The following is a 14,908-nucleotide window of genomic DNA, read 5'->3' as shown; positions in this document are numbered from 1 at the left end:
AAGTAAGTTAGCAGTAGTAAAATACTAAGTGAAAGACTAGGGTAAAGGTATATACTTAAAGGTCCAATAAAGGTTTCCATTTCCTCCAGCCTATTTCAAATTGCCTTTTAATATGGTCACTTTGACTAAAAAAACATATATTTTTGAACTAAAAAATTATCCTTAATTACATTAATAAGAGCATTGATATTTAAAGAGTTGCTAAGACATCTGGTTTTATAAATGTAATGTTTCATAATTATCAAAATTTCATTGTCAACAGAGCTACAATTTTGTAAAACTATTCCAAAAAGAAATGAATCTTTATTATATGAAAATGGAATAAACAATAAATCTAATAAAGTTTCAAAATTTTGAAGCAGAGTTTGCACCTCTTTGCATTCCCATAGGCAATGTATAATTGTCTCCCTTTCTGTATTACATAAAGTACACATTGGACTAGGATTTATTCCTATCTTATGAAGGAAGGTATTAGTAACTAATATATGATGAATAATTCTGACTTGAAACCATATCAATTTGGAATTTTTTGTTACCTTAAATGGAAGAGTATATATTTTTAACCACATTTCTGTATCAAAGTTAAAGCTCAAATTCCATTTTCTAGTACAAGGTTCAAAAATTTATCCTCGATGAGTTCCTCTGCACACAAGATTTTTAATTGAACCCAGTCCGCCTTATGTAGATTCCAACGAGGAATAGGCTAAAGTTTTGGTGACCCTATGTTTATTAGTATAATTGGAAAGTGATCGCTCCCACAAACATCATCGTTGACCCTCCAATCGTAATCCAGAAGAATTGATGGATGGCACAACGATAGATCAATGTGGGTAAGCGAGCAAGAGAGGGTGTAAAATATGTTGGGGCAAGGATAGGGTCATCTGATCCCTTACCCCTTACTGGGTTTGTTGTTTAGTGCAGGGAGCGTCGCCAGCTGTACCTTGGTGGTTTTGGTCTGGCGTTGCTCCTGCGGTGGTGTATTTGCTGGTCGATTGGCTTTATCAGGAAGCTTTTTAACGTCAATAGACGGTTGAGATAAAGCACGTCTATGATGAGCGGCGGTAACTTTTTTCTTATGCTTGGTGTTGTTTGAAGTTTATGTTGTGTAAGTCCTGGAGACGCCGGTGGAATTGGCGTTTTAGCTCCAGGTTGCCTAGCAGGTGGTTTTGGAGACTGTGGACCCGACTTGAACCGTTTCGGGTCCCCCACAAATACTTTGTCAGTGCCTTGGGAGCCCTAGTGTCTATTTTGACCATTAAAGTCACCCATTATAATATATGGCACTGGTAGTTGCGATACGATGTTACTATGTTGATCACAACTAAATGGAGTATTAAGAGGTAAATATATAGAACAGACTGTTATTTTTCAGTGAAGGGTTTCACTTATGGCATCAGCTTGTAAGGTGGTACATGTACTTAGCTGGATGTGTCTGTGGGGGACGTTTTAATGTACCGCCACCGCCACGCCAGCTGATGCCCGACCGTCTGTTGGAGTGTTTGTGTATAATGTAAATTATCTGAGATTGATAGTGTCTTTCAACATTACTTCTTGAAGGCGGAATATAGATGGGTTCTTTGTTTGTATATCATGTTTAAGTTCTTCTATGTTCGCTTTAAATCCGCGTATGTTCTCTGATTGGTCCACTCGCTCATAGGAGTCAATCAGAGAGCTTGTATCAAATCGGAGACGACAGACAAAAATGGCCGAGATCGGTGATCATCTGTTCCACGGTGGGGAATCACGTGGTCTGTAGTTGGTGTGTTACACGAATCAAAATGGCGGCCGCCAGTAGTTTTGCCAGAAAAGGAGGTAAATAATTAAAATTACCCTTTATATGGACATTTTATAGTGACGAGCATAACGCTATACATAATTCTAGACAAACCGATACCTTAGTTGTGTTGCAACGCTCTGTACTTTTCTGTAACATTCTGACCAAAGTTTTGAATTGGAGCGATTTTGCTCGTTGTAGAATTGGTAGTATACACGAACATACACTTTTAGTACGTTTTCTGTGTTTAGACGGGACCATTTGCTGTAAATGTGATATTGTCTAAATGTTATTCTTTTTGAAGGGGACAATACATTTCTTAAAATTTCAATCGATTTCAGCTATTATGCGCTCACCACAATTTCTCAAAATCTTCGCCGGTTTGTTATATAAACTCACAAATTCGTGAGGATTCTGATTTTGGTAGATTCGCGAAACAGGTATGGCCCATATCGGCCCGTTTTAAATATCAAAATACATAATGTTTCTAAATACATATGCTTTACATGTAATATATAAATGATCTTATTCGCAAAAAAGGTAGTCTGTTAATTGCGGTATATAATAATATGGCCGCAAATTTGCATCATAGTGCGATTTACGATTTTTGGTAGGATGTTTTCAATAACTAAAATTCAATTTTTACGTAGGTGTGCATCAGAAGACCAACTTTGGGCTCGGTAAAATACAACTTTAATCTTATTCCTAAAAACGTTCCTCCGATACGCTCGTACCGAAGAATGAGAACATTTTTAAATCTAGTATCAGGTAGACTGCGTATAGATTATAAAGAAGAACAGCTGAAAGAATTAGTCCTGTATAGCCTATGTAGTTGAGCATCCACACTGTTATCCGAAAGTTCAGAGTTCAACTCGACTTTCATTTCTACTTTGACAAGTAATATAATTTCCGTATTGTGATATAAACAGATATCTTCAAACTGTGAATTACATATATTATCAGATGATTTAACCAAAATGATAAGAAAAAACAATCTTATCAGAAAAAAGGTGATTCTAGGAAATAAAACCTCGAGAATAAGGTCCACACAGTCCATCGGGAAATTTAACAAATGTATAGTATGCAATAAACACATTTTCTTTCATATCTATCGGTGCCTGAGGCTGTATTGCATGGCTTACCATGAAATAAAGCCTCATGATGTTACAGTGTCAACAAAATTACTATTTCTCTTTAAAATTCTAACCTTATTTTAGAAAGAAGACTAATTTTACCATAAAGGATGCAAACAAAGGGATTTGCATTAAAATACCACGTAGTTTTGCAATAATGGATAATTGACTTGCAGTTGCGGTTTTCTTCAAACTTATTTCAAAATAATTAATTAGGGATTTCCATTAAGGATGGAAATCCCTATTGTTATTGTTCTGTTTTTTCTTATTATTATTATTATTATTATTATTATTATTATTCTTATTATTTCCACGAAACCATCTTAACACTTTTTCTCACGAACGGAACAAGGTACGACGCTCAAATTTGGACACGTTATGTATGTACATGAGAGCTTGAAACGTAAGTTCGATTTTGTACGATAAGGTTCAAGGTCAAGGTTACAGACGTAAAAAAACAAATTTTTCGGAACGAAGTTTTAAACGCTCATTACTTCATTACCGTACGCTGTACATTGTTCACGTTTAGTTATTCAGACAGATCTTGACATTTCGTGTGCTTTTTCCCATGCCATGTTATCAGAGATTATGTCAAGGTCAAGAGTTCGCTACGGGGTCAAACAAAGGTCAAAAACGAAATTTGTCACAGAAAAGTTTTGAATAGCGCATATGACAGATCATGCTCTCAGGAACATAAAATGACCAATTTCAAGGTCATATGATCAAAAATGGCGGAGATATAGGACATCAAAAATCGAATTTTTAGTTTATATTTGTCTTTGCCCGAGACGTTTTAGCGCCTTTAAACCTGTATGTACAGTGTTGATTTTTCATACCTATGTTGTATGAACTTTTGTCTTCAAAAGTTATTTATTTTAAAGAAGTTATATAGAAAAATGGCGAAAATATAGGTCTCCAAATATGGCAATTTGTTTCATTTTCTTATTTTTGTCCGTTGTTTGTGAGCTCGTAGGGCCTTTATCCTCTCATGTAGGGTGTTGATTTTTTGTAAATGTTAGCTTTAGCCTATTGTCTGTACAGGTGTTTAATTTCAAAGACATGAATTTGAAAATGGCGGAAATATAGACCTCCGAATATGGCGTTTCGTTCATTTTTTAACGTAAATTTTAGCGTAATTCATGAAAATTCAAAGGTGAAATGTTTTGAATTAGATGTGAAAGATCATGCTTTCAGACACATAAAATGACCAAGTTCAAGGTCATAAGATTCAAAATGGCGGAGATATAGGACATCGAAAATCGAATATTTAGTTTATATTTGTCCTTGCCCGAGACGTTTCAGCGCCTTTAAACCTGTATGTACAGTGTTGATTTTTCATACCTATGTTGTATTAACTTTTGTCTTCACAAGTTCTTTATTTTAAAGGGGTTATATAGAAAAAATGGCGGAAATATAGCTCTCCAAATATGGCAATTTGTTTCTTTTTCTTATTTTTGTCCGTTATTTGTGAGCTCGTAGGGCCTTTATCATCTCATGTAGAGTGTTGAATTTTTGTAAATGTAAGCTTTAGCCTATTGTCTGTACAGGTTTTTAATTTCAAAGACATGAATTTGAAAATGGCGGAATTATAGCCCTCCGAATATGGCGTTTCGTTCATTTTTTAACGTAAATTTTAGCGTAATTCATGAAAATTCAAAGATGAAATGTTTTGAATTGGATGTAAAAGATCATGCTTTCAGACACAATAAAATGACCAAGTTCAAGGTCATAAGATTCAAAATGGCGGAGATATCGGACATTTCGAAAATCGAATTTTTAGTTTATATTTGTCCTTGCCCGAGACGTTTTTTAGCGCCTATAAACCTGTATGTACAGTGTTGATTTTTCATACCTATGTTGTATGAACTTTTGTCTTCAAAAGTTATTTATTTTAAAGAAGTTATATAGAAAAAATGGCGAAAATATAGGTCTCCAAATATGGCAATTTGTTTCATTTTCTTTATTTTTTGTCCGTTGTTTGTGAGCTCGTAGGGCCTTTATATCGTCTCATGTAGGGTGTTGATTTTTTGTAAATGTTAGCTTTAGCCTATTGTCTGTACAGGTTTTTAATTTCAAAGACATGAATTTGAAAATGGCGGAAAATATAGACCTCCGAATAAATGGCGGTGAAAATACATGCTTAGAAGTTTTACTAATACCTTAGAAATTACGGTAGATTGCTATATAGATATGCCACGATTCCGTAATTACAGTATTAGACTGGAATAATGTTTAAAGTTTAATCTTTAGTTGAAATAGTTCTTAAGAACCATTTTTGTTTCTGAATAAGTCAACTTCCATTATTGTTTTACCTGTGTACGACATATATATATCCTAGGTATGATCAGGGATATTTTATTTCCATTTGCTTTTACATCTTCATTTTAAAAATGGAGGTGACAATAAAAAACTTAGAGCATAGATGTACGGGGTTTCCATAATTCAAATCACAATCCAATTAACAGATGTCCTAACCTGATTGACAGTAAGACAATAGCAAATACCCGATATAGTCCACCGAATAGCAAATTGCCCGCGGCCAGGTAATTACAGGTGAGTTCGATGAATGGCGTTGTGTACAGGTAAACAACATCCTGGTCCAGGTATTACATAACCATCAAACTAAAGGCATGGCTAATTATATATCTATATCGGTGTATCTACTCGTATATCGATTAAAAATTGAAAGGGACCGCACGGTCTGAAAAAATAGTTTGTTTTGTTTAATATCTCAATATTTAGATCTTTTCTAAATCAAAAATAATTTTTTTCTACCATATGTTGAAACGTTTTACGGTATTGTAATAAATGTTTCTCAATTTCTTCGGTTAACAACACACAACTCAATATTTGTAATGATCAATCATCGGTGTGTACGTACGTCAATACTTTAATCAAGGATTTCTTAAATTGCTACATGTACGTGAAATTTCATTTTACAGTCACAAACTTTGTAATTCACAATGTATCAAAGATACAGACTATAGGAAAATATTATCTAATTAAAGCTTATTCGTTGCTGAACTCCTCGACAAAAAATCCGAAACTTTTATTTCTGTGTGGATTTTCTTTCATAATTACATGAAGATACCTGCTATTAGAGCATAAATTAGAGTATTTGAAACATCGAATTTCACTCTTTTAGTTATTTACATTCGAGCCAAAGTTATTATACGATTAACTTCACTCAAAAGTAATCATAAAAAATCGTTGATCGGCTTTTCCTGTGACCGTCGATGTAAGTGATAGCACACCAGTTATAGTACAGCTATAAACCACGGACTATTGTGACGTCACACGGTTTAGAGCTAGAAAATATGCATAATCGGGCGGCCAGAATTTTGGACCTCGATATCGACTTCTTTCGGGTTATTCCGGTCGCGCGCGGCACGGAGAGGTTTCTACACGTGCTAATAAAGCCATTTCCAGCATAAACTGAAATTATCATTTTTGACTGCACAAATCCTTTAACAGTATTATATACTCCAGTAAACTTTAAGGATACAAAAAAGTCTGATTTACAGGAACATTTATTCTTATTACAGGTTTTGGGTAATTCTCAGAAGGAGTATGAAAAGGCCGTTGGTCAGTTTAGTGTAAAGAATCAACTACGATATAAAGGGAATTTAGGTAAGTGCAATTTATGTAAACCTATTCTGTATATATAATCATGAATAATATTAACCATTTTATGCCACTGTACAACTTAAACTTTAATTTGAATAGTTTCACTTTGGTTCAATCAAGGGCTGCGACGATACAGCTGAAGCGTACCATGATATATTGTGATACACAACAGGTGTATTGTGATATATATTGCAAAATTTTGATCTTAACATATATGGATTTTATTTTGTATATATTCCATAATAAAAGCACCCTTTCCATTATACAAATGTACGATGCTATGTTATGTATAGTTTTACATTATGTTCAATGGTGTTTTTAAGTAACAAAAATGCTCCAATGTGAGGTTCTTGTTTACGAATCTGTTTGAGAAAAAGCTAGGCTACCAAAGATCGCAAATCTAATGCAATAACTAAACATGAACAATCAAATTTAGGTACATTTGTCCTGGCAAAATAAACTTACGATCGTGATTAAATTTTAAAGGGCTGATCGACTTGCAGTGTTGTTTTGAGACCTGTAGTAATTCAAAAATGGCGCCGGGTGATGAAACCTGAAATGGCTGGCAAAAACCCTGCAGCCATGTGTTCATCAGGCCTTAATTGTGTTATTAGTTAAAGAATTCTTCCAGTATTGTTGATTGATGCAGCGAATCAGCTTGATAATATTTCAGAAACTATCCTAATACCATATGGTTTATATTCAACGTTGTGCAAATGTCATTTGAACATTATACACGTTAGTTACAAACATTTGACCGACATCGGAATGGAATGCATATGATAAAGAAAGGAATACATGGCTTCATATTATCTGAATGGAAAACAAATACAACTTGCTGGTTTGTTATTTTAATGACAGGACATTTTAATTATATCAAATAAATGAAATTATGATATTAAGAAAAACTATCGTAAAAAACTGGTACAGGTGGACTATCTGTATCACGCGTACGGTACAATATTTTTTGGTGGTGCATTGCAATACACCAATATACCAGTTAACCGCAGCAGCCCTAGTTCAATCCACCCTACTTCTGCCTATACAGTTAAACCTGCTCTAACGACCACCTGTCTATAATGATCTGATTTTTAAACTCTCAGTGTATAATGAGATTGTGCATAACAATCACCTGTCTAATAGGCAACAATCAGTCTTTGCGGACATGTCAAAGTTGTATAAATACTAGTTGCAGAGATCAAATTGGATCAAGTTTGGTGTTGCAATTCAGATATCATTTCATTTATTTACTTGTGGTCTCCCATCTGTTAATTAGTGTGATTTTGGAGTTGAGATTTATTAATAAAATATGATTTTGGAGTTTGGACTTTCGATTTTGTAAACTTATTTTTATTTCACAGTGAAGACAGTACGTAAGGATGAGAAACGTTACTATGAGGAGATGATGCGTTACAGTCAGGAGCACTTGATGCTCTATCCTTACCACCTGTCTGATGTGGTGGTCAAGGGGTTAAGGGTCACGCCGTTTACCTACTACGTCAATATGATGTCCACCATCATGTCACAGGAGAAGAGTTACGACTCACTACCCAATTTTACTGCGGCTGATTGTAAGTGTATCTCAAATACAAATTACATCTTCATGATAAAAATACAATGCCTGTTCTAAACAGTATATTTAAAGCAGAACATCTGATAAAGCATCAAATTGGTTTGATTATAAACCATTTCTGCTTATCATTGTAGATCTATTGAATCCTTCTGATCTTCTTATTTCAGCAAGTATGTTGTCATATTAAACTTAAAAAAAAAAGAAATCAATAATTTTTCAGGCCCATGCATATATATATCGTATTCATCCCAATAAGCGCCCAGCGCGCTTAAAAATTTGATAAAAGTGAAAAGGTGCTAATAAGTCGAAATTATTGCAAATCTATACCGTTTTATGTAATTTTGGTCCTTATTTATGCATGAGCAATTGAAATTGAGGCCTCAAAAAGGGGAAGGGGGGCTTATAGGGACATGGGCCCTTATTGGGTTGAATACGGTATATGGTATCTGTTACATTGTGTATGGTGCAATATGTCAAGAGTGTATTACTAATACGGAAGTTTTCAGATCCCAAAACGATGTGGGTGCAGTATGATTTACCGTTGATAAATCCCATCGTCCTGTCATTGTGATGTTATATTTTGATGTAATCTTTATGACGTCATTATTGGCAGATGGGACTAATCGAAGGTAATTTGTACTTTACTCACATTGTTTTTTTTATCGTAAAACTCCTGTATTGTTGTACACTGATATTGATAAAACCAAAGTGATTGGTTTTTAATTCAATGAAACTGAATAATTCAGGTCTTCGTCTGCTGGGAATTGGCCGTAATCAGTACATTGACTTGATGAACCAATGTAGATCTTCTAAGGTGAGTTCTCTAATTCATGTTTGTCTTTTTCATTCACAAGTATACTGTAATGTTGCTTAAGAACTATCGAATGTGTTTTTTCCTTTATCAGTGGTATAAAATCACATCATTTTGTGATTGGAAAAACATTAAAGCTTCGTTGATATAAACCACAGTCTGTAACTTTCAAATTATGGTTCAATGTTTTGATATTTATAGAAATTTTTCCGAAGAAAAAATCCCAAAGAACTATTGCCAGCACAGCCAGTGGATACAGCTCTGATGGAACATTGGTGGCGAGTCAGTGTAGGCTATGTCACAGAGGATGATGTCAGGGTAGGTCTGTTGGGAGGGTTAGGGGGACAACGCATAGAAGGATGAGGTGTATATAAGATGGGGCATTGGATGTAAGAGATGTTCTTGGTCGGTGAGGGATGTATATAGGGAGGAGGAGGGAGTGCAGGGTGTATATAAGACAGGGCATTGGATGTAAGAGATCTTCTTGGTCGGTGAGAGATGTATATAGGGAGGAGGAGAGTGCAGGGTGTATATAAGACAGGGCATTGGATGTAAGAGATCTTCTTGGTCGGTGAGAGATGTATATAGGGAGGAGGAGAGTGCAGGGTGTATATAAGACAGGGCATTGGATGTAAGAGATCTTCTTGGTCGGTGAGAGATGTATATAGGGAGGGGGGGAGTGCAGGGTGTATATAAGACAGGGCATTGGATGTAAGAGATCTTCTTGGTCGGTGAGAGATGTATATAGGGAGGAGGAGGGAGTGCAGGGTGTATATAAGACAGGGCATTGGATGTAAGAGATCTTCTTGGTCGGTGAGAGATGTATATAGGGAGGAGGGAGTGCAGGGTGTATGTAAGACAGGGCATTGGATGTAAGAGATCTTCTTGGTCGGTGAGAGATGTATATAGGGAGGAGGAGGGAGTGCAGGGTGTATATAAGACAGGGCATTGGATGTAAGAGATCTTCTTGGTCGGTGAGAGATGTATATAGGGAGGAGGAGATGTGCAGGGTGTATATAAGACAGGGCATTGGATGTAAGAGATCTTCTTGGTCGGTGAGAGATGTATATAGGGAGGAGGAGGGAGTGCAGGGTGTATATAAGACAGGGCATTGGATGTAAGAGATCTTCTTGGTCGGTGAGAGATGTATATAGGGAGGAGGAGGGAGTGCAGGGTGTATATAAGACAGGGCATTGGATGTAAGAGATCTTCTTGGTCGGTGAGAGATGTATATAGGGAGGAGGAGGGAGTGCAGGGTGTATATAAGACAGGGCATTGGATGTAAGAGATCTTCTTGGTCGGTGAGAGATGTATATAGGGAGGAGGAGGGAGTGCAGGGTGTATATAAGACAGGGCATTGGATGTAAGAGATCTTCTTGGTCGGTGAGAGATGTATATAGGGAGGAGGAGGGAGTGCAGGGTGTATATAAGACAGGGCATTGGATGTAAGAGATTCTTCTTGGTCGGTGAGAGATGTATATAGGGAGGAGGGAGTGCAGGGTGTATATAAGACAGGGCATTGGATGTAAGAGATCTTCTTGGTCGGTGAGGATGTATATAGGGAGGAGGGAGTGCAGGGTGTATATAAGACAGGGCATTGGATGTAAGAGATCTTCTTGGTCGGTGAGAGATGTATATATAGGGAGGAGGAGGGAGTGCAGGGTGTATATAAGACAGGGCATTGGATGTAAGAGATCTTCTTGGTCGGTGAGAGATGTATATAGGGAGGAGGAGGGAGTGCAGGGTGTATATAAGACAGGGCATTGGATGTAAGAGATCTTCTTGGTCGGTGAGAGATGTATATAGGGAGGAGGAGGGAGTGCAGGGTGTATATAAGACAGGGCATTGGATGTAAGAGATCTTCTTGGTCGGTGAGAGATGTATATAGGGAGGAGGAGGGAGTGCAGGGTGTATATAAGACAGGGCATTGGATGTAAGAGATCTTCTTGGTCGGTGAGAGATGTATATAGGGAGGAGGAGGGAGTGCAGGGTGTATATAAGACAGGGCATTGGATGTAAGAGATCTTCTTGGTCGGTGAGAGATGTATATAGGGAGGAGGAGGGAGTGCAGGGTGTATATAAGACAGGGCATTGGATGTAAGAGATCTTCTTGGTCGGTGAGAGATGTATATAGGGAGGAGGAGGGAGTGCAGGGTGTATATAAGACAGGGCATTGGATGTAAGAGATCTTCTTGGTCGGTGAGAGATGTATATAGGGAGGAGGAGGGAGTGCAGGGTGTATATAAGACAGGGCATTGGATGTAAGAGATCTTCTTGGTCGGTGAGAGATGTATATAGGGAGGAGGAGGGAGTGCAGGGTGTATATAAGACAGGGCATTGGATGTAAGAGATCTTCTTGGTCGGTGAGAGATGTATATAGGGAGGAGGAGGGAGTGCAGGGTGTATATAAGACAGGGCATTGGATGTAAGAGATCTTCTTGGTCGGTGAGAGAGATGTATATAGGGAGGAGGAGGGAGTGCAGGGTGTATATAAGACAGGGCATTGGATGTAAGAGATCTTCTTGGTCGGTGAGAGATGTATATAGGGAGGAGGAGGGAGTGCAGGGTGTATATAAGACAGGGCATTGGATGTAAGAGATCTTCTTGGTCGGTGAGAGATGTATATAGGGAGGAGGAGATGTGCAGGGTGTATGTAAGACAGGGCATTGGATGTAAGAGATCTTCTTGGTCGGTGAGAGATGTATATAGGGAGGGAGGAGGGAGTGCAGGGTGTATATAAGACAGGGCATTGGATGTAAGAGATCTTCTTGGTCGGTGAGGGATGTATATAGGGAGGAGGGAGGTGGAGTGCAGGGATTTCTTGTGTATATAAGACAGGCATTGGATGTAAGAGATCTTCTTGGTCGGTGAGAGATGTATATAGGGAGGAGGAGGGAGTGCAGGGTGTATGTAAGACAGGGCATTGGATGTAAGAGATCTTCTTGGTCGGTGAGAGATGTATATAGGGAGGAGGAGGGAGTGCAGGGTGTATGTAAGACAGGGCATTGGATGTAAGAGATCTTCTTGGTCGGTGAGAGATGTATATAGGGAGGAGGAGGGGAGTGCAGGGTGTATATAATATACAGACAGGGCATTGGATGTAAGAGATCTTCTTGGTCGGTGAGAGATGTATATAGGGAGGAGGAGGGAGTGCAGGGTGTATGTAAGACAGGGCATTGGATGTAAGAGATCTTCTTGGTCGGTGAGGGATGTATATAGGGAGGAGGGAGTGCAGGGTGTATGTAAGACAGGGCATTGGATGTAAGAGATCTTTCTTGGTCGGTGAGAGTGATGTATATAGGAGGAGGAGAGTGCAGGGTGTATATAAGACAGGGCATTGGATGTAAGAGGATGTTCTTGGTCGGTGAGAGGATGTATATAGGGGAGGTAGGGAGTGCAGGGTGTATGTAAGACAGGGCATTGGGATGTAAGAGAGATCTTCTTGGTCGGTGAGGGATGTATAAAGGGAGGAGGAGGGAGTGCAGGGTGTATATAAGACAGGGCATTGGATGTAAGAGATCTTCTTGGTCGGTGAGGAGATGTGTATGTATAGGGAGGAGGAGGGAGTGCAGGGTGTATATAAGACAGGGTGCATTGGATGTAAGAGATCTTCTTGGTCGGTGAGAGATGTATATAGGGGAGGAGGAGGTGAGTGCAGGGTGTATATAAGACAGGGCATTGGATGTAAGAGATCTTCTTGGTCGGTGAGAGATCTTTGTATATAGGGAGGAGGAGGGAGTGCAGGGTGTATATAAGACAGGCATTGGATGTAAGAGATCTTCTTGGTCGGTCGGTGAGGCGATTTATATCAGAGAATAGTGCAGAGGTGTATATAAGACAGGGCATTGGATGGAGGGAGATGTTCTTATCGTTGAGATGTACAGGGAGGAGGAGGGAGTGGCAGGGTTGTATATTATAGAACAGGGCATTGGATGTTGGATGTAAGAGATCTTTCTTGGTCGGTGGAGGGATGTATATAGGATGGAGGGAGGTATATAGAGTGCAGGGTGTATATAAGACAGGGCATTGGATTTAAGAGATCTTCTTGGTCCGGATGAGTGAGAGATGTATATAGGCCGGAGGGGCATTGGATGTTAAGAGATCTCTTGGTGCAGGGTATCCTGTAGGGTGTATAAGACAGGGCATTTGGATGTAAGAGATCTTCCTTGGTCGGTGAGAGATGTATATAGGGAGGAGGAGGGAGTGCAGGGTGTATATAATGACAGGGGCATTGCAGATGGTAAGGATCTTCTTGGTCGGTGAGGGAGATGTATATAAGGGGCAGGAGGAGGGAAGTGCATAGGTGTATGTAAGAAGACAAGGGCATTGGATGTAAGAGATCTTTTTGATCTTCTTGGTCGGTGAGAAGATGTATATAGGGAGGAGGAGATGTGCAGGGTGTTATGTAAGACAGGGCATTGGATGTAAGAGATCTTCTTGGTCGGTGAGAGATGTATATAGGGAGGAGGATGGAGTGCAGGGTGTATATAAGACAGGGCAATTGGATGTAAGAGATTCTTCTTGGTCGGGAGTGAGACGGATGTATATAGGGAGGAGGGGGAGTGCAGGGTGTATATAAGACAGGGACATTGGATGTAAGAGATCTTCTTTGTCTGGAAGAGATGTATGTCGGTGAGGATGTAGGGAGGAGAGAGAGTGCAGGGGTCTATAAAGACAGGGCATTGGATGTAAGAGATCTTCTTGGTCGGTGAGGGATGTATACTAGGGAGAGGAGTGTGCATTGTATATAAAGACAGGGCATTGGATGTAAGAGATCTTCTTGGTCGGTGAGAGATGTATATAGGGAGGAGGGAGTGCAGGGTGTATGTAAGACAGGGCATTGGATGTAAGAGATCTTCTTGGTCGGTGAGAGATGTATATAGGGAGGAGGAGGGAGTGCAGGGTGTATATAAGACAGGGCATTGGATGTAAGAGATCTTCTTGGTCGGTGAGAGATGTATATAGGGAGGAGGGAGTGCAGGGTGTATGTAAGACAGGGCATTGGATGTAAGAGATCTTCTTGGTCGGTGAGAGATGTATTATAGGGGGGGGTCGGGTGAGGAGGAGGAGGGAGTGCAGGGTGTATGTAAGACAGGGCATTGGATGTAAGAGATCTTCTTGGTCGGTGAGAGATGTATATAGGGAGGAGGAGGGAGTGCAGGGTGTATATAAGACAGGGCATTGGATGTAAGAGATCTTCTTGGTCTTGGTCGGAGAGAGTGCAGGGTGTATATAAGGGGCACTTGGATGAGAGATCTTCTTGGTCAGTGCAGGGTGTATATATAGGAGGAGACAGGGCATTGGATGTAAGAGATCTTCTTGGTCGGTGAGAGATGTATATAGGGAGGAGGAGGGAGTGCAGGGTGTATAGTAAGACAGGGCATTGGATGTAAGAGATCTTCTTGGTCGGTGAGAGATGTATATAGGGAGGAGGAGGGAGTGCAGGGTGTATATATAAGACAGGGCATTGGATGTAAGAGATCTTCTTGGTCGGGGAGTGAGAGATGTATATAGGGAGGAGGAGGGAGTGCAGGGGTGTATATAAGACAGGGCATTGGATGTAAGAGATCTTCTTGGTCGGTGAGAGATGTATATAGGGAGGAGGAGGGAGTGCAGGGTGTATATAAGACAGGGCATTGGATGTAAGAGATCTTTCTTGGTCGGTGAGAGATGTATATAGGGAGGAGGAGGAGGAGGGAGTGCAGGGTGTATATAAGACAGGGGCATGGATGTAAGAGATCTTCTTGGTCGGTGAGAGATGTATATAGGGAGGAGGAGGGAGTGGGTGCAGGGTGTATATAAGACAGGGCATTGGATGTAAGAGATCTTCTTGGTCGGTGAGAGATGTATATAGGGAGGAGGGGGAGTGGGGTGTATATGTAAGACAGGGCCATTGGATGTAAGAGATCTTCTTGGTCGGTGAGAGATGTATATAGGGAGGAGGATGGGATGTGCAGGGTGTATATAAGACAGGGCATTGGATGTAAGAG

General features: G+C 39.4%; 1 protein-coding gene across 1 annotated transcript in view; it reads left to right on the top strand.

Annotated features, from left to right (window-relative positions):
- Positions 1–6,381: 6,381 nt before the first annotated feature.
- The window catches only part of LOC138325831 (protein FAM91A1-like), a 31,424-nt gene continuing 22,897 nt past the window's right edge, over positions 6,382–14,908 (top strand). The window contains exons 1-4 of the mRNA XM_069271769.1: positions 6,382–6,537; positions 7,896–8,105; positions 8,854–8,921; positions 9,120–9,236. Of these exons, the coding sequence (XP_069127870.1) occupies positions 7,937–8,105; positions 8,854–8,921; positions 9,120–9,236 (354 nt within the window). The 5' untranslated portion in view covers positions 6,382–6,537; positions 7,896–7,936. The remainder of the gene's footprint in view (positions 6,538–7,895; positions 8,106–8,853; positions 8,922–9,119; positions 9,237–14,908) is intronic.

The sequence above is a fragment of the Argopecten irradians genome, chromosome 6 (genome assembly GCF_041381155.1).
Source record: "Argopecten irradians isolate NY chromosome 6, Ai_NY, whole genome shotgun sequence".
In the NCBI taxonomy this organism is placed as follows: domain Eukaryota; kingdom Metazoa; phylum Mollusca; class Bivalvia; order Pectinida; family Pectinidae; genus Argopecten; species Argopecten irradians.
This window is presented reverse-complemented; position numbering and strand designations above follow the sequence as displayed.